The sequence below is a fragment of the Oncorhynchus keta genome, chromosome 19 (genome assembly GCF_023373465.1).
Source record: "Oncorhynchus keta strain PuntledgeMale-10-30-2019 chromosome 19, Oket_V2, whole genome shotgun sequence".
In the NCBI taxonomy this organism is placed as follows: domain Eukaryota; kingdom Metazoa; phylum Chordata; class Actinopteri; order Salmoniformes; family Salmonidae; genus Oncorhynchus; species Oncorhynchus keta.
The window spans coordinates 76,578,097-76,595,079 of NC_068439.1; the positions used below are offsets into that span (position 1 = coordinate 76,578,097).

General features: G+C 41.6%; 1 protein-coding gene across 32 annotated transcripts in view; it reads right to left on the reverse strand.

The window, feature by feature from the left end:
• The window catches only part of LOC118371463 (MAP/microtubule affinity-regulating kinase 3-like), a 128,147-nt gene extending 120,832 nt beyond the window's left edge, over window positions 1-7,315 (reverse strand). For 23 of the 32 annotated variants that reach the window (XR_008071449.1, XR_008071447.1, XR_008071439.1 and 20 more), the window contains exon 1: window positions 4,469-4,623. Coding sequence is in view for 14 of the 32 variants with exons in the window: in XM_052471331.1 (XP_052327291.1) it covers window positions 4,469-4,579 (111 nt within the window). In the remaining 18 variants the exon portion in view is untranslated. Of the gene's footprint in view, window positions 1-4,468; window positions 4,624-6,624 lie in introns of those variants that run through there. The other 9 variants (XM_052471327.1, XM_052471328.1, XM_052471326.1 and 6 more) reach the window with 6 other exon arrangements.
• Between the last annotated feature and the right edge of the window lie 9,668 nt (window positions 7,316-16,983).

The following is a 16,983-nucleotide window of genomic DNA, read 5'->3' on the forward strand; positions in this document are numbered from 1 at the left end:
AGCATAGCAAAGATTAAAAACATGTTTATCCGACATGAGTTGCGTGAGGCGTGCTGCTCACAGTATCAGTAGGCTATTAAACAAACACTCAAGCAACAGAAGCAGGATCTGTCTTATGTAGATATACAGTGCATTCGGAAAGTGTTCAAACCCCTCGACTTAACCACAATTTTTTACGTTATAGCCTTATTCTAAAATTGATTTAAATTGTTTGTTTTTTTTCCCCTCATCAAATCTACACACAATGACAAAGGAAAAACAGGTTTAGAAATTTTTGCAAATGTTAAAAAATAATGATATGACATTTACATAAGTATTAAGACACTTTACTCAGTACTTTGTTGAAGCACCTTTGGCAGCTATTACAGCCTAGATTCTTCTTGGGTATGACGCTAAAAGCTTGGCATACCTGTATTTGGGGGAGTTATACTGATTCTTCTCTGCAGATCCTCTCAAGAGCCTCACTGCACAGCTATTTTCAGGTCTCGCCAGAGATGTTCGATCTGGTTCAAGTCCGGGTTCTGGCTGGGCCACTCAAGGACATTCAGAGACTTGGCTGTGTGTTTAGGCTCGTTGTCCTGTTGGAAGGTGAACCTTTGCACCAGTCTGAGGTCCTGAGCACTCTGGAGCAGGTTATCATCAAGGATCTATCTTTCCCTCGATCCTGACTAGTCTCCCAGTCCCTGCCACCGAAAACAACCCCACAGCATGATGCTGCCACCACCATTCTTCACCGTGGGGATGGTGCCAGATTTCCTCCAGAAGGTGACGCTTGGCATTCAGGCTAAAGAGTTCAATCTTGGTTTCATCAGACCAGAGAATCTTGTTTCTCATAGTCTGAGAGTCTTTAGGTGCCTTTTGACAAACTCATAGTGGCTACCGTCTGGCCACTCTACCATAAAGGCCTGATTGGTGGAGTTCTACAGAGATGGTTGTCCTTCTGGAAGGTTCTCCCATATTCACAGAGGAACTGTAGAGCTCTCTTCACCTCCCTGACCAAGGCCCTTCTCCCACGATTGTCTTGTTGGTACCAAACCTTCTATTTAAGAATGATGGAGGCTACTGTGTTCTTGAGGACCTTGAATGCTGCAGACAGTTTTTGGTACCCTTCCCCAGATCTGTGCCTCGACACCATTCCGTCTGAGCGCTACGGAAAATTCCTTCGACCTCATGGCTTGGTTTTTTCTCTGACATGCACTGTCGGACCATATTTAGACAGGTGTGTGCCTTCCCAAATCATGCCATTCAATTGAATTTACCACAGGTGGACTCCAAGTTGTAGAAATATGATCAATGGAAACAGGATGCACCCCAGCTCAATTGGTGTCTCATAGCAAAGTGTCTGAATAATTATTGAAATAATTAGTTATTTCTGTTTTTTTATACATTTGCAAAATTTTCTAAAAACCTGTTTTTGCGTCATTTTTATAGGGTATGGTGTGTAGATCGTTTAAAAAATATTTTTATATTTTTATTCATTTTAGAATGAGGCTGTAACGAAACTAAATGTATGAAAAAGTGAAGGGGTCTGAATACTTTCTGAAGGCACTGTAGATGGATGATTTATAAAGACAGGCACATTTAACAGTTATAGACATAATTAAGTTTGGGTTTCCTCACTTTTCTTAGACAATTAAGGCGAGGACTGTTTTCTCTTCTCTTAACTCCACAGCTGCCTCCGCCACATGGTTCTCAACACCAATATGCTGGTTAACTTTGCTATTATGCACACAGCAACATGGTCTAGGAAAAGTCGTCAATTCAACAGAGCACGGATGTTTCAGAACCGTGACCACTATCAAATGCGGGAGAAAGAGCATTTTGATATCAAATATTTTTATTAGTGTTGCACCATTGTCCTTAACCTTATACAATTTCAGCAGCACATGCTTTAGAGTGATGGACTGTGCCATCCCCACAGCCTTCATAATAGATTAGTCCACTCAGACAGGTGCGAATCAGACAGGTGTCTTGTACACCATGAATAATATCACATGTTTTTGCTACTGCTCAACTAAAGAAATCTCAGTCGACCAACAGCCTATCGACCAAACAATCGACCATTTTCCTAAATGAGGTCAGCCCTACAAAACAATAAAAGGGAAGAGGTTAATGACCTTAATAGCAATAGTGGGTGTATGGTGAGAGGAGGGTTGGTAGTGGAGTGGTATCTATCCAACATCGATGTCCTAGCCCGGCAAAGTATCCATCAGCCCGAAGGGCAGTGACGCAGGTCCAGTTAGCCAAATGGGGCACAGCTGTACTATCCTGACAAGGACTTGAGATGGGTCAACCAAAACCAAGCACCTTTCTCAACCTCAACGTCCGTCAATAGTTAATGGATTCTTGCAGGGTAACTCTATATACGTATGTACCTAAACACGTAACTTCAGTAACAACATTGACATTCCCCATGTAACCACATGTTAATACAATCTGTTTAGATAGCGACCTACAATTGGTTTCCAAGTCGTCGTTGGTTTCAGTGAGTGAGATTAGCACGATCATTGGAACAAAATAAGATATTGCAACAACAACAAACTTCACTTCAGTCTCGGCCTACATTTAAGGAAACACGTCTAGAAACCATCGCAATTGTCTAAAGGGCCTTTACAGTAACATTGTGCCAACATTTTAGACACATTGCTGGGATGTTACCACAACGCTGTGAAAACACCCCCTTAGTTTGTGGTGTCTTCGTTACAGTGAGCACTTTCTATTGGTCTATTACCCAAGAGTTTCATAAGACACAGTGACTGTTCAAAAAAATAGAACACTGTTCATGGAGGAGCATTTTTTGCTACTGGAGTGCACAGCAAGTTCTGTTTCTACAACTACCCTGTTTAACTATTTGCTTGTTTTTACCCCTCCCCCCCTTCACAGATTAGTTTAAATGCAAATGACACCAAACTGGTCTACCTTTTATAGACGCTAGTTCCAAAAGCCCCGAAGCTCAAACTGACAAAAAACTTGATTATTTTAACCTTTCAAAAGATCATCCAAAAGGCAACTATGAAATATAATCCTACAATGTGCAGTACAATGAGACCATAACAATAGACCTCTATGGAATACGGGCCTAAGAATCAAAGCGTCCTAATTTCTAGGACCATTACAGCGAGGTAAACCCAGTATAGAGATGGATACAGTCAAACTTGAAAAATATGCTGATCCTCTTTGATAGTGTCAGAAGGCCCATCTGTGGGTTTATCCTGCCAAACCATCTCACAGTTCCAAGTCTAACAGTAAAGCACAGACAATGACACTTACTGTATTTCATCAGCGTGCTGCCTTCAGCTGTTACTGTATTTCATCAGCGTGCCGCCTACAGCTGTTACTGTATTTCATCAGCGTGCCGCCTACAGCTGTTACTGTATTTCATCAGCGTGCCGCCTACAGCTGTTACTGTATTTCATCAGCGTGCCGCCTACTACCGTTACTGTACTTCATCAGCGTGCCGCCTACAGCTGTTACTGTATTTCATCAGCGTGCCGCCTACAGCTGTTACTGTATTTCATCAGCGTGCCGCCTACAGCAGTTACTGTATTTCATCAGCGTGCCGCCTACAGCTGTTACTGTATTTCATCAGCGTGCCGCCTACAGCTGTTACTGTATTTCATCAGCGTGCCGCCTACAGCTGTTACTGTATTTCATCAGCGTGCCGCCTACAGCTGTTACTGTATTTCATCAGCGTGCCGCCTACAGCAGTTACTGTATTTCATCAGCGTGCCGCCTACAGCAGTTACTGTATTTCATCAGCGTGCCGTTTATCGCTGAATCAACAACGTGTCCCAAAATAACAGACCAAGGTTGCAATCGTAGAGTGTCAAAGACTTGGTCAGGGATGGAATCGGATTGTGTCAAGTAATGGCTCCATTGTGAAAGGTTCTTCAATTCATGTCGTCATGAGTCAGACATCGCCTAATTATGTGCCGTGTGATCAAGGGGACTCATTTAAAATCACCACAGGGCCAGTTTATCAACCCAGACTTGAAAGTGACAAGTGTGAGTAGCAAAATACAGGTTTTTGAAATCGTCTGTCTCTGTTGGTTGCTTACTCTCTAAAAGTGAGAGAGTAGGACCATTTACCATAAACGTGTCATCAAGGTCAGCATACAGTGGCCACTACGGGAAAAACATTCCTAAGCCTTGTGACCTCTCGACACAAATTACTGATAAGGCACAATGGAGGTCTTTATAAATAGGACGCACACAAATTCACAAAAAAAGCCCATTTGCACACATAATTCGTATGTCTCCAAACACCAAAACCTTACGGCAAAACGAGTACGAACTCTGAGACACTTAAATAGCCCTATTGATACTTTTGCAATTGAGTTCAACTGAATAACTACGTTATCTTCGCCTAGACTAGAAAAAGTCTCTCTCGCGTACTGTGGCGCATATTGAAAACTTCAAAATACTCCCCCAAAAAATGGGTCACTTCAAGAAGAAAACGAATACTTACTATGGTGATGCGGTGCCTTTTTACAGAGTGTGAGCCCTTCATCCTAGCATTGGCGATCTGAATGGCATCGGAGCAGGCTGCCTGTCCGGTTTTGTGCTGGTGACAGTTCATTGATCCAAATTGCGCTCACTGATGCTCAGAGGCGTGTGAACACATTTTGGGCACCTGTCGCTCAACTCCAAGGGGGTGGGCGCACAGAGCTTGTCCTAATTATAGTGTGTGCTGGTTGACCTATATACCCAAGAATGCCATGCCAACCAGTAACAAAGCAGGCATCTTTGTAATGTAAAGATTACTCCTTTCGCCAGCAGGTAAACTCACCTGTAGTTTCCCCATGCTTAAAAGTTATAAATGATGTGATGTGTATAAATGATGACAGGTGTGTGTCTTTCCAAATCATGTCCAATGAATTGAATTTACCACAATTTAATTTACTCCCATCAAGTTGTAGAAACACCTGAAGGATAATCAATGCAAACAGGATGCACCTGAGCTCAATTACGAGCATCATAGCAAAGGGTTTGAATACTTATGCAAATATGGTATGTTTGTTTTTTTATGAATTTGCTCAAATTTATAAAAACCTGTTTTTGCTTTGTCAATCTGGGGTATTGTGATGTCATTATTGGGTATTGTGGGTAGATTGCTGCTGATTTTTTTTATTTTTTAATAAATGTTAATAATAAGGCTGTAACGTAACAACATTTGGAAAAATTCAAGGGGTCTGAATACTTTCCGAGCGCACTGTATATTAAGAGCTTTCTGGCCTGAGTGGTGTCGCGTTCAAAACAACGGGGAACTTAATCTCGGGACTTCCGAGGGTTCAAAACAACTGGGAACTCAGAGCTCGGGAATCTGACTTCAGTGTGTTCAAGAAACCTGGAAACTTTAGAGAAAGAAAAAGCTTCTACTGGGAAAAATCATTTTTTTACAGTCAACCAACCCGGAATTCCAAGATGGAAACAGGTATCTTCCTAGAGCTCCAACGATGAGACCGTCTATGGGGATGCGGTCAGAGACCTTGCAGTGTGGTGCTAGGACAGCAACCTCTCCCTCAATGTCAGCAAAACAAGGAGCTGATCATGGACTACAGGTAACAGAAGGCAGAGCTGTTGTGGAGCAGGTCGAGAGCTTCAAGTTCCTCGGTGTCCACATTACTAAGGAACTATCATGGTCCACAACACACCAACACAGTCGTAAAGAGGGCACAACAATGCCTCTTCCTCCTCAGGAGGCTGAAAAGATTTGGCATGGGCCCTCAGATCTTCAAAACATTCTACAGCTGCACCATTGAGGGCATCTTGACTGGCTGCATCATCTTGGTATAGCAACTGCTTGGCATCCGATCACAAGGCACTGCAGAGGGTACTGCGTATGGCCCAGTACATCACTGGGGCAGAGCTCCCTGCCTTCCAAGACCTCTACATCAGGAGATGTAAGAGAAAGGTTCTAAATATTTTTTGAAAGACTCCAAACTCCCAAGTCATTGACTGTTCTCTGTGCGATCACTCGGCAAGCAATTCCGATGCACCAAGTCAGGAACCAACAGGACCTTAAACAGCTTCTACCCCCAAGCTATATGACTGCTAAATAGTGAAATAAATAGTTAACTAATAGCTACCCAGAATATCTGCATGACCCTTTTTGCACTAACTCTGGACTCATCACATACACTGCTGTTACTATTTATTATCTATCCTGTTGCATAGTCATTTTATCCCTACCTGTATGTATATACTCGATCTACCTCAATCACCTCGTACCCCTGCACATCGACTCGGTACTGGTACCCCGTGCATATAGATAGACAAGTTATCATTCATTCATTGTGTTATTATTTTTATTATTTCTGGTGTCTTTTTCACTTTTTTTCCTTTCTGCATTGTTTGGGTGGGCCGGCAAGCAAGCATTTCGCTGTTGTTTACGAAGCATATGACAAATAATAATTGATTTGACTTTCCGACCTGAAGTTCACTGACGTCATGTTTTGACCTCTTTTTTTTCTTCTCAATTCCCAGTTGTCTTGAAAGTACCATAACATGTAGACTATGACACCGAAATTGGCACAAACATAATTCTTACAAAGTTGGTCAATGCCAAGTTTAGAGCTGAAAGGAGTAACGTTAAAGCCTAACTTACTTGGAACAAATACTTACATTTTCAGTATCACGCTCATTGACAGTAGGTAGTGGCGTTCTGGTTGACATGTTAATGTCTTGTTCCACGAAGTGGTTCGGCGTTCTGGGTCTCCTTTTTTAAAATGTTGTTGCACCTTTGCCCAACCGGAGGAAAGCAGGTCTACAAATGCTATTGAAGAACATGGATTTAACGCAACGCCGAAATTCCAGCAAACACACGCTGGAAGATGTCTAGACCACAGATTAATTAGGTAAATTGTCGAACCGCATTACTGTACAGAGGTGGGACAGATTGCGAAAAACACAACAACCCACAAAAGGTTGTCCAACAACAAACCATAACCCCGAGCTCCAAAATGTTCCAATTCGTTTTTAGGGAACTAAAACTGAATAAACTGTATTCCAATAGTTCACGGGCTCTCTACAAATGCACAGAATGTCTAGTCAAGGAAAAAGGGGAGGGGAAGGGGTGTTAACGTAAAACCGGTCTCAGAATTTGCAGCCAGTTTTGGCGTCTTGAGTTACTATTGATTTTCAGCTTCCGATGCGCGCTTCCCCGTTTTCCGACGGTGCTGGTACCCCGAAAGACCCAAGTTCGGTTAAAGTCCTCCCCATCCCAAAAGTAAGGGTAGTTTGCTTGATTGCTATATCCAAGATGGCCGCCTGCTAACTGGAGAGGTTCAAACCAAACCCAATGCGTTGAGAGGAAGTGAGGAAAGACATGGCTTTAAAGCTTATTGGAGCTTCGGTTGGGGCAGAGCTGTTTGTTGTTGCTAGGGTGATTACTGGAGAGAAAAATCTACCTGCTGCACAATACATTAAATACCCCTGCCTACCGTGCCTAGAGGCATTTAGGTTGCCCCTACTGACCCTTGCATGTGAAACAACTGAAAGCACAGATTGATTTGAATCTTTTTATTTTTAGTGCCACTCCATCTCTCTGATTCTGAACTCCCAAATCTATTCTCCTAAAATAAAAACTTTTTTTTCAAACAACTAAAAAACACTTTCAGTTAATTGCTTGCAGGATGGAGATTGGGGGTCTAATCTGAGACAAGTTCCATCTATATTGTAACAACAGTCATTCGGTCTCACATGCTTACACACACACACACACACACACACACTGCATCCTGTCTTGTGTTTCTCACATGAGCCGCACCTCTAGCAGTGCACTTCCTGTGTGGCCAGCACACACCATCAAAGGGTCTATTCACAGAGAGACACAGAGAAAATTAAGAAACACAGAGAGAGAGAGAAAACAGTCTGCGTAACAAAGTGGTGGAGGCGGAGCAAACAAGAAAGACAGGAAAAGATATAGGAAAAAAACAATTCTAAAGGAAGACTGATTTATTTCTAAAACACAGTTGGATATTGGCTTGAAATCCAAGTCTCTCTTTTTCTCTCTTCTTACCCTCTCTCTCTCACGTGAGAAAAAAAGCTGTCTTCTTCTCTCACCATAAGATGGTCTCCAGGGCAACAATGTGCAGTTTCGCCCTGGCTGTCACAGGGAGGGTACACATCCAGCAGAGAGGAGCCTGGGAGTTCACTCACATGTCACACTGACCCTACCTCATTAGCACAAAGGTATCTTTGTACATTCCCAGGGTGATCACACAGACACTTGCACACACAATATTATATTGTCTCTCTGTCTCACACACACACACAAAAAAAAGGCCTATCGAAAAGTTTGACAGCAAAACACATTTATCACTCACCATGTTGCATCATTGTGAATCAATCAATCTCACTGACTCTGGTCCTGCAACTCATGTGAGTAGATTATAACATTCAAGGCCCTGTCTACCTGAACAGGATTTTTTTTAAAGCCTAAGATTAGCATGATCCAAGTTACATTTAATTCAAGTTAGATTTCTATAAATCTACAAATGTAAAGGTTTGTTTATCTACCAGTGTTGAAGGATTCCAACCTACTGTATAGTACAACAATTTCTGTTGACAAAGTGCATTCTAGACAATGAAAAGCATTCCTTTTGGTAAGTATGTATTGTTGATGTCCACAATCTCTGTACATTGCATGGGTAAGACATATCTACCAATACTGGTACTAAATACATATCTACTGATTTGAAGTATGCAAAACCTCTTATATATGTCGAGGGCATAACCTTCAGGTGTTTAACAACTTCTTTAATATCAAATGACAGCTACAGTATTATTATTATACCTTTTTTATTTAACATTTATTTAACGAGGCAAGCCAATTAAGAACAAATTCTTATTTACAAAGATGGCCTACACCGGCCAAAACCCGGACGATGCTGGGCCAATTGTGCACCGCACTATGGGACTCCCAATCACGTCCACAGCCTGAATTATTCCATTTAGTCTGACCGTAATGTTGCCATACCTCCAAAACCACGTCATTGTGCCTGGGACGCGACGAGGCTAGTCTGGCGGTAACATCAGTTTTGACATTCAGTTCTCTATTTGCACTCAGCAATTGATTAATAAATAATTTTGAGCTGTCATTCTTATTGTCATAGGATAGTTGTTGAGTATAATGACTTACTTGAGTCGAGTACTGACCTACTACTGACCTTTATTTACATCTGTGCTTGATAAAAATCTTAAAATGTCTAATTTGTAGTCTTTTTGTTGTTGTTGCTTGGATTTAAAGTTGAAATTGTAGGTAATATCTCCCTCTGGTGGTTTACGTGGGAACATGACAACTGGTATGCACTTTTTAGCCTTGTACGAACCATCCTGTTTCGCTACAGGGATAGAAAATAATTTTTCAACAACTACAAACAAGGAGGTGGGCAGAGCCACGAGCTAGTAAGAGCCTATTGGCGCATTCTAGCATGCCTACTCTGAGGTTCGCGTGTGCAATAACTAAATTGCACTACACATTTTAATCACTATGCACTACACATTTTTTTTCTACAAAACTTTGTCCAGTCTGTTTGTAACAGATTCTAGTTTTGGAAACAGAAAACTGTATTAAGATCAAATGTTTAATCGATGACAAACTTAGCAGAATGTCGCCCAAAATCGATCTCCCTCCATCTTCTCCCACTCCCATACTTGGTAGTGTGTGGAAACGCCGACCGGATGCTTCACATTTATACATCCGGTCAAATAGTTATACATCTGGTGAGATCAATAGGCTGTGCACTTTTAGTACAGCTCGAACAATGAGACAGATATTTCCCCGAATAAATGTCATGCATTCGGTTGGTGTTGCCACTCAATACCAAATATGGCGATGAGAGGAAGCGCAGTGGCCGGCTGTGGGAGAAATTGGAGCGAGATAGATTTCGGCAGACATTCTGTAAATTTTCTCATCGATGAAACGTTTGATCTCCATACAGTTTTCGATTTCCAAAGCTATAATCTGTAACAAACACAGCGGACTGCGTTTTTGTAGACTTTACCCTTTGCCATAGTTTTTTTTAAATGGTCTAGGAGTGCAAGGGCGAACTGAGTTATTGCACAGCGCACTTCACAGAGTAGGCGTTCCCGAAGTGAAATATGCTAATTATGATTACTATGAAACTATGATTCATTTTCACCCAATGGAAACGACAGGCTCTGGTCTATCTTGGGTTGGTTATACAAATCTTTGCTTTTAGCAGGTCATGAAATCTTCCTTTCAATAGCAGTCAATGGCTCCTTCATGTGGATATAGTTGGAACCTGTTTATTCCATAGTCCATGGCATCAAACCTTGTCCTAAAATTGCAATTCTCAGCCTGCTGAATTAGCGTGGTCATTTACTCATAATCCCTTTGTTCCTCATAAACCAAAACACATACTCAAACCCACATGATGTAGGAACCAAGTACTGTACCGAAAGCTAAACATGTTTTTGATCTGATTAAAAGCATGAGAAAATGCTTTGATTTTATCTTCAGGAAATATCATTGAAACTTCCTGATTGAATCATGTGTTCACAGATGAGCAGTTCTGTGAAATCACTGCTGTTTTGTAGATTTAGGGGCAGTTTCCCAGACATATTTTAATTTAAATCAGGACTAGGTTAATTATACTTCAATTAATCCAGATTTAAAACATTTATTTCTGAGACGTTGCTTAACTTCAGATTAATTAGTTCTAGACTAGGGAGTTCCATGCTAAAGTAAGTAAGGACTAACCAGTTAATCTTTGTGTAGCCTAATTATATTAATGATGTGCACTTGGTGCTGACCTGAAGATGCTTCAAAAACCAGGGATGGGACACCAATACAGAAGCATTGTGTGTAATTGGAGCAATTACCGAAACCAAACAATGTAAACATTTTCTAGAGGCAGATTATCACCATAGCGTGGAGGGGATAAAACAGGATGAAGGTCAGCCCGCTAGATCTGCAGCAGCCAGGAGCGAAGACTGTGTCACTAACCCGGCCTGGAGGACAAAGACAAAGGCATTTTCCCATCCTGGAGTCAGTGATCATTTTGGAGATCTCTGAGACCTTATAGGAGGAGGTCTCTGATTCCAGGGTGTGGGAAATTTCTTAATAAGAAAGCAACAAATGAAGACACCGAAGGAGACCATGAGACCCTAGGTTGTATTTTAAGGAGTTAATCTGTTGTCAATTTCTATTCTGACTTGTAATGATAAAAAGGGGAGAAAAATATCCCCCCCCCTTGCACTTTTTATGTGAATAAACCAGCCTACCCACTATACCAATGATAGGCTACAGATTTGAGTCACTGCAATTAAAATTGCTTTACCAATGTATCTTTCTATTAAATTGCATGTCCCTTACTATGTATTGCATATTTGAGGAGATTTATATGCTTTTCTAAATGTTTGCATCTCATTAATAAATGGCAAGAAGTTTTCCACTTTCTTTTAAAGTACAGTGTATTTTGATACGTTATATTGGTAGGCCTAACTCATTAGTAAATGGTCAGTAGGTTTCCACTTTCTTGAAAGGTATCTTTTCAGCAGTTATAAATGTTGGTAACTCATTTTTTAACCCATTAAATCCTGAATTTTTCCCAGACATGAAAATATCCAAATCAAGTGTCATTAGTAACCCTTTGAAGTAATCCATCATTATTGTTTGAAATTTTAATGGAAAGGTAGGTGAAAAAGTGTGTTTTATGGTCGGTCACAATTGTGACCGGTGGGATAATGTTACTGAATTAACATATTTCTCCTATGCAGTTATCAAAGTTCTTATATATCCCAACCAAGTTATTAACACATTTAAAACTCTGTCACTAGCAGTCCCCAACCCAGTTATTAACACATTTTAAACTCTGTCACTAGCAGTCCCCAGCCCAGTTATTAACACATTTATAACTCTGTCACTAGCAGTCCCCAGCCCATTTATTAACACATTTAAAACTCTGTCACTAGCAGTCCCCAGCATTGCCATTAGAATGCCCCGTCACATTCTAGTGTGACTATTTTACACATCAAAAACCCTTATACAACACGATATGAACACTGAGAGCAAAGACAAAAAGACAACAACCATCAACGTATTTAATATTGTCACTTTATTGTAACGGTTGAACTTGTACTTTAGTGCAATATTCATTGTAACAATTGTCATTGTGACATTTTAGTGCAACATTCACTAACAACTGTATAGCAGTCGTGGGAGTCATTCCCACTGAACATAAAGGTAACATTTAGGAGAGAGGTAGCCTGTAGAATATGCATTCAAGTAGAGGCCTACACTGAACAAAATACAATTATATATATATTCGCTCTGGATAAGAGCGTCTGCTAAATGACTTAAATGTAAATGTATATATATATATATTTAAAAAGCGCCATTGGACAATGAGTGCTTTTATATATATATATATATATATATCATAGAGTTAGGCTTCAGAACCAAGTGCAAGATTAGTTTGTGCATCACTGTTTTGAACTACGATCAGTCAGACCTACTGTCATACAGGATGTTTTGAATCAAATTACCTTCTTTTCCAACAACATTTCAGTCATTTTGATTGTCTTTTTGGTCGACTTTTCTTCTCTCCTTCCATGGCTCAGTGGTTTCGTGCCAAACTTTTGCCTATTTGGGCTGTATACTATGTGTTTTGGAATCACATCAGTGGCAGGCCTCTTCGATCGTTTGAACGCTCAATCTTTATTTTGACAACCTGCAGCTTTTCCCTTGGCTCTTCTGACTGGACCCTCTGACGGGTAGAGGCCCTTGGCTCTTCTGACTGGACCCTCTGACGGGTAGAGGCCCTTGGCTCTTCTGACTGGACCCTCTGACGGGTAGAGGCCCTTGGCTCTTCTGACTGACCCCTGTGACGGGTAGAGGCCCTTGGCTCTTCTGACTGGACCCTCTGACGGGTAGAGGCCCTTGGCTCTTCTGACTGGACCCTCTGACGGGTAGAGGCCCTTGGCTCTTCTGACTGGACCCTCTGACGGGTAGAGGCCCTTGGCTCTTCTGACTGGACCCTCTGACGGGTAGAGGCCCTTGGCTCTTCTGACTGGACCCTCTGACGGGTAGAGGCCCTTGGCTCTTCTGACTGGACCCTCTGACGGGTAGAGGCCCTTGGCTCTTCTGACTGACCCCTGTGACGGGTAGAGGCCCTTGGCTCTTCTGACTGGACCCTCTGACGGGTAGAGGCCCTTGGCTCTTCATTATCAACAATGGAGGGGAGTGGGGTAGGTTGTGGATGGGGGGGTAAAGGGTAGGTCACCATCACTGATAACGTTGTTCCTGTCATGATCTGTTTGCATAGGTTCAGCATATGCATTCAACAGCCTGGCTGGCAAATGGCCTGCCCGTAGTCCATATCTGACCCATCGCTATCACAATCACAATCACTCAGGACAGCATCTTTCTCAGTTTTGAGGGATAACTGCAATGTTGCATGCCTTGTCTGGGCACTCACCTAGATCCAACATATTCAGAACTTGACTCAAAGTGAAACTAAAAGAAAGAACAGAGTAGAAAGTCAGGTAGAACAAGAACTATGTATGTGTATAACTATGTGTATACCAAGATGTACTGTGTTATCCCACCGGTCACTATTGTTGCCGTCAACATGTTTACACATTCTATGACCACACTGAACAAAGTTGAGTAATTACAAATGCATATATCAAAACTAGACACCTTAAAGATGATGTGTACCAAACATCTTTGTCCTAACTTTATGTTAACATACTTTACTAACCTTTTGTTTGGGAGCTTTGATGCAGCCATCCTCTTCTCATGGTGCATCCAGGAAGTAAACAGCTCTGGCCATGTGACAATTTACACTAAACATGTGACACTGCACATTATTCATTGAGACCGTGTATTATTTAAATATTTGCTGGAAATGCATTGATAGATCATTCAGTAACATTTTTAGAGCCTTATAACTGAAAACGTTTTTTACGGTCCCTATTGAGACCGATGGGATTAAATAGGTTAATGGTAGGTGGATTGCCACTTTAAAATAACATATAACTTTAGCAGTTCTAAATGTAGGTACATCATGTTATAGATGATTTGGGAGTTCACTCAAAGCTTAGACATACTTATAGGCAGTGGTGGAAAAAGTACCCTATTGTCATACTTGAGTAAAAGTAAAGAAATCTACCTGAATAGAAATTGGCGTAAGTAAAAGTGAAAGTAATGCAGTAAAATCCTACTTGAGTAAAAGTCTAAAAGTATTTGTTTTTAAATATACTTAAGTATCAAAGTAAATGTAATTTCTCAAATATATTTAAGTATCAAAAGTATACATAATATCAAATTCCTTATATTAAGCAAAACAGACGGCACCATTTTCTTGTTTTTTAATTTACTGATAGCAAGGGCACGCTCCAACACTCGGACATCATTTACAAGCAAAGCAAGTGTTTAGTGAGTCCATTAGATCAGAGGAAGTAGAGATTACCAGGGATGTTCTTTGAAAAGTGTGTGAACTAGACCATTTTCCTGTCATGCATTCCAAATGTAATGAGTACTTTTGGGTGTCAAGGAAAATGTATGGAGTAAAAAGTACATCATTGTCTTTAGGAATGTAGTGAAGTAAAAGTAGTCAAAAATAATAAACAGTAAAGTACAGATACCCCCAAAATTGACTTTAGTACTTTCAAGTATTTTTACTTATTTACACCCCTGCTTATAGGCAGTACTAGGTACTCATCACTACATACATGAGAGAAGATTCAACACTGTTAAACATGTTTAGTCAATGAATGGTGTGTATGAAGACCTTGTGAGAGGATACCTCCTCGACTGCTTCAACAACCAAAGACTTTACAGTTACCATTTCACACCAGAGCATTTTACCACACTTGGACTATCACAGAGAAGTGGTAAATGTGTTGATATCATCTGGTAAGGGGTCAAATGTTAGGAATGGGGTCAAATGTTAGGAATGGGGTCAAATGTTAGGAATGATGATTGAATAATGTCCTGCATGGACATTTGACCTCAGGGCATCAGGGTTAGAAAGGTGGGTCAAGACACATCATGAAAACCAACCTCTACTGTTCCTGCAACAGGGCACCAACGCATCACACCCAAAAGTGAGAAAATAACTATTGCTCAACTGTGCAACTATTGAAAATAAGGTTGCATGATTATCCATAAAGGTTAATATTAGAAGCATTTGTAAGTGCATTTATAAATGGTTAATCACTGGAGGTAAATATTGGCTCACTATTTGGCAAACACTGGCAAGTTATTGCACTATTTTGACCAATGCGATATAACCATTTATAAATGGATTACAATGCATTTACAAATGATTAAATAATCATTATTAATGTAATTATAACCCCTTTATAAACACTTTACAAAAGTAACCTTATTGCAAAGTTTTACCCTTTTTTGTTATCAATCCATGACTATTGTTCGCTTCAATCACTTGAGCTGCAGTATCTTTGTAAGAAGTGTTGCATAGCAAAATAATCTCTTCAGGCAAGTCCATTTCTGTCATTGTCTGCCTCAACCATGGGAACATCTGGGTACTCATCTTCAAATCTTCAATGTGAGGATCTGGGCAGCCACGCTGTTTGAGGTCATTGATCTGGGCAGCCATGCTGTTTGAGGTCATTGATCTGGGCAGCCATGCTGTTTGAGGTCATTGATCTGGGCAGCCACGCTGTTTGAGGTCATTGATCTGGGCAGCCATGCTGTTTGAGGTCATTGATCTGGGCAGCCATGCTGTTTGAGGTCATTGATCTGGGCAGCCATGCTGTTTGAGGTCATTGATCTGGGCAGCCACGCTGTTTGAGGTCATTGATCTGGGCAGCCATGCTGTTTGAGGTCATTGATCTGGGCAGCCACGCTGTTTGAGGTCATTGATCTGGGCAGCCATGCTCTTTGAGGTCATTGATCTGGGCAGCCATGCTGTTTGAGGTCATTGATCTGGGCAGCCATGTTGTTTGAGGTCATTGATCTGGGCAGCCATGCTGTTTGAGGTCATTGATCTGGGCAGCCATGTTGTTTGAGGTCATTGATCTGGGCAGCCATGTTGTTTGAGGTCATTGATCTGGGCAGCCATGTTGTTTGAGGTCATTGATCTGGGCAGCCATGCTGTTTGAGGTCATTGATCTGGGCAGCCATGCTGTTTGAGGTCATTGATCTGGGCAGCCATGCTGTTTGAGGTCATTGATCTGGGCAGCCACTCTGTTTGAGGTCATTGATCTGGGCAGCCATGCTGTTTGAGGTCATTGATCTGGGCAGCCATGTTGTTTGAGGTCATTGATCTGGGCAGCCACGTTGTTTGAGGTCATTGATCTGGGCAGCCACGCTGTTTGAGGTCATTGATCTGGGCAGCCACGCTGTTTGAGGTCATTGATCTGGGCAGCCACGCTGTTTGAGGTCATTGATCTGGGCAGCCATGCTGTTTGAGGTCATTGATCTGGGCAGCCATGCCGTTTGAGGTCATTGATCTGGGCAGCCATGTTGTTTGAGGTCATTGATCTGGGCAGCCATGCTGTTTGAGGTCATTGATCTGGGCAGCCATGCTGTTTGAGGTCATTGATCTGGGCAACCATGCCGTTTGAGGTCATTGATCTGGGCAGCCATGTTGTTTGAGGTCATTGATCTGGGCAGCCATGCTGTTTGAGGTCATTGTGAAGCACTACTGTTACAATTATTGCAATGCAGCATCTTCTTGGTTGAAAGCGCAATGTGTTTCTGAGACATTGGAAAGGACTCTTCCATAAACCAAACACGCACTCCACTACACCTCTGGTGCGGATATGAGCTTGGTTGTACCGTTGTTGCGCACGTCCTATTGCATGAAGATTGGGGGTGAACAAGAAGTTGGTCTGTGCATACACACGGTCACACCAGGTATAAATCCACTATGTTGTCCTCCTTGAAGCTGAGCAGGCAAAGAGGAGTTTTGGAAAAAATCTTTCCAACCTGCAACAATGTTAGGAGTCTTGGAGAACTGAAAATTGCGAGTGCACTCACTTTGT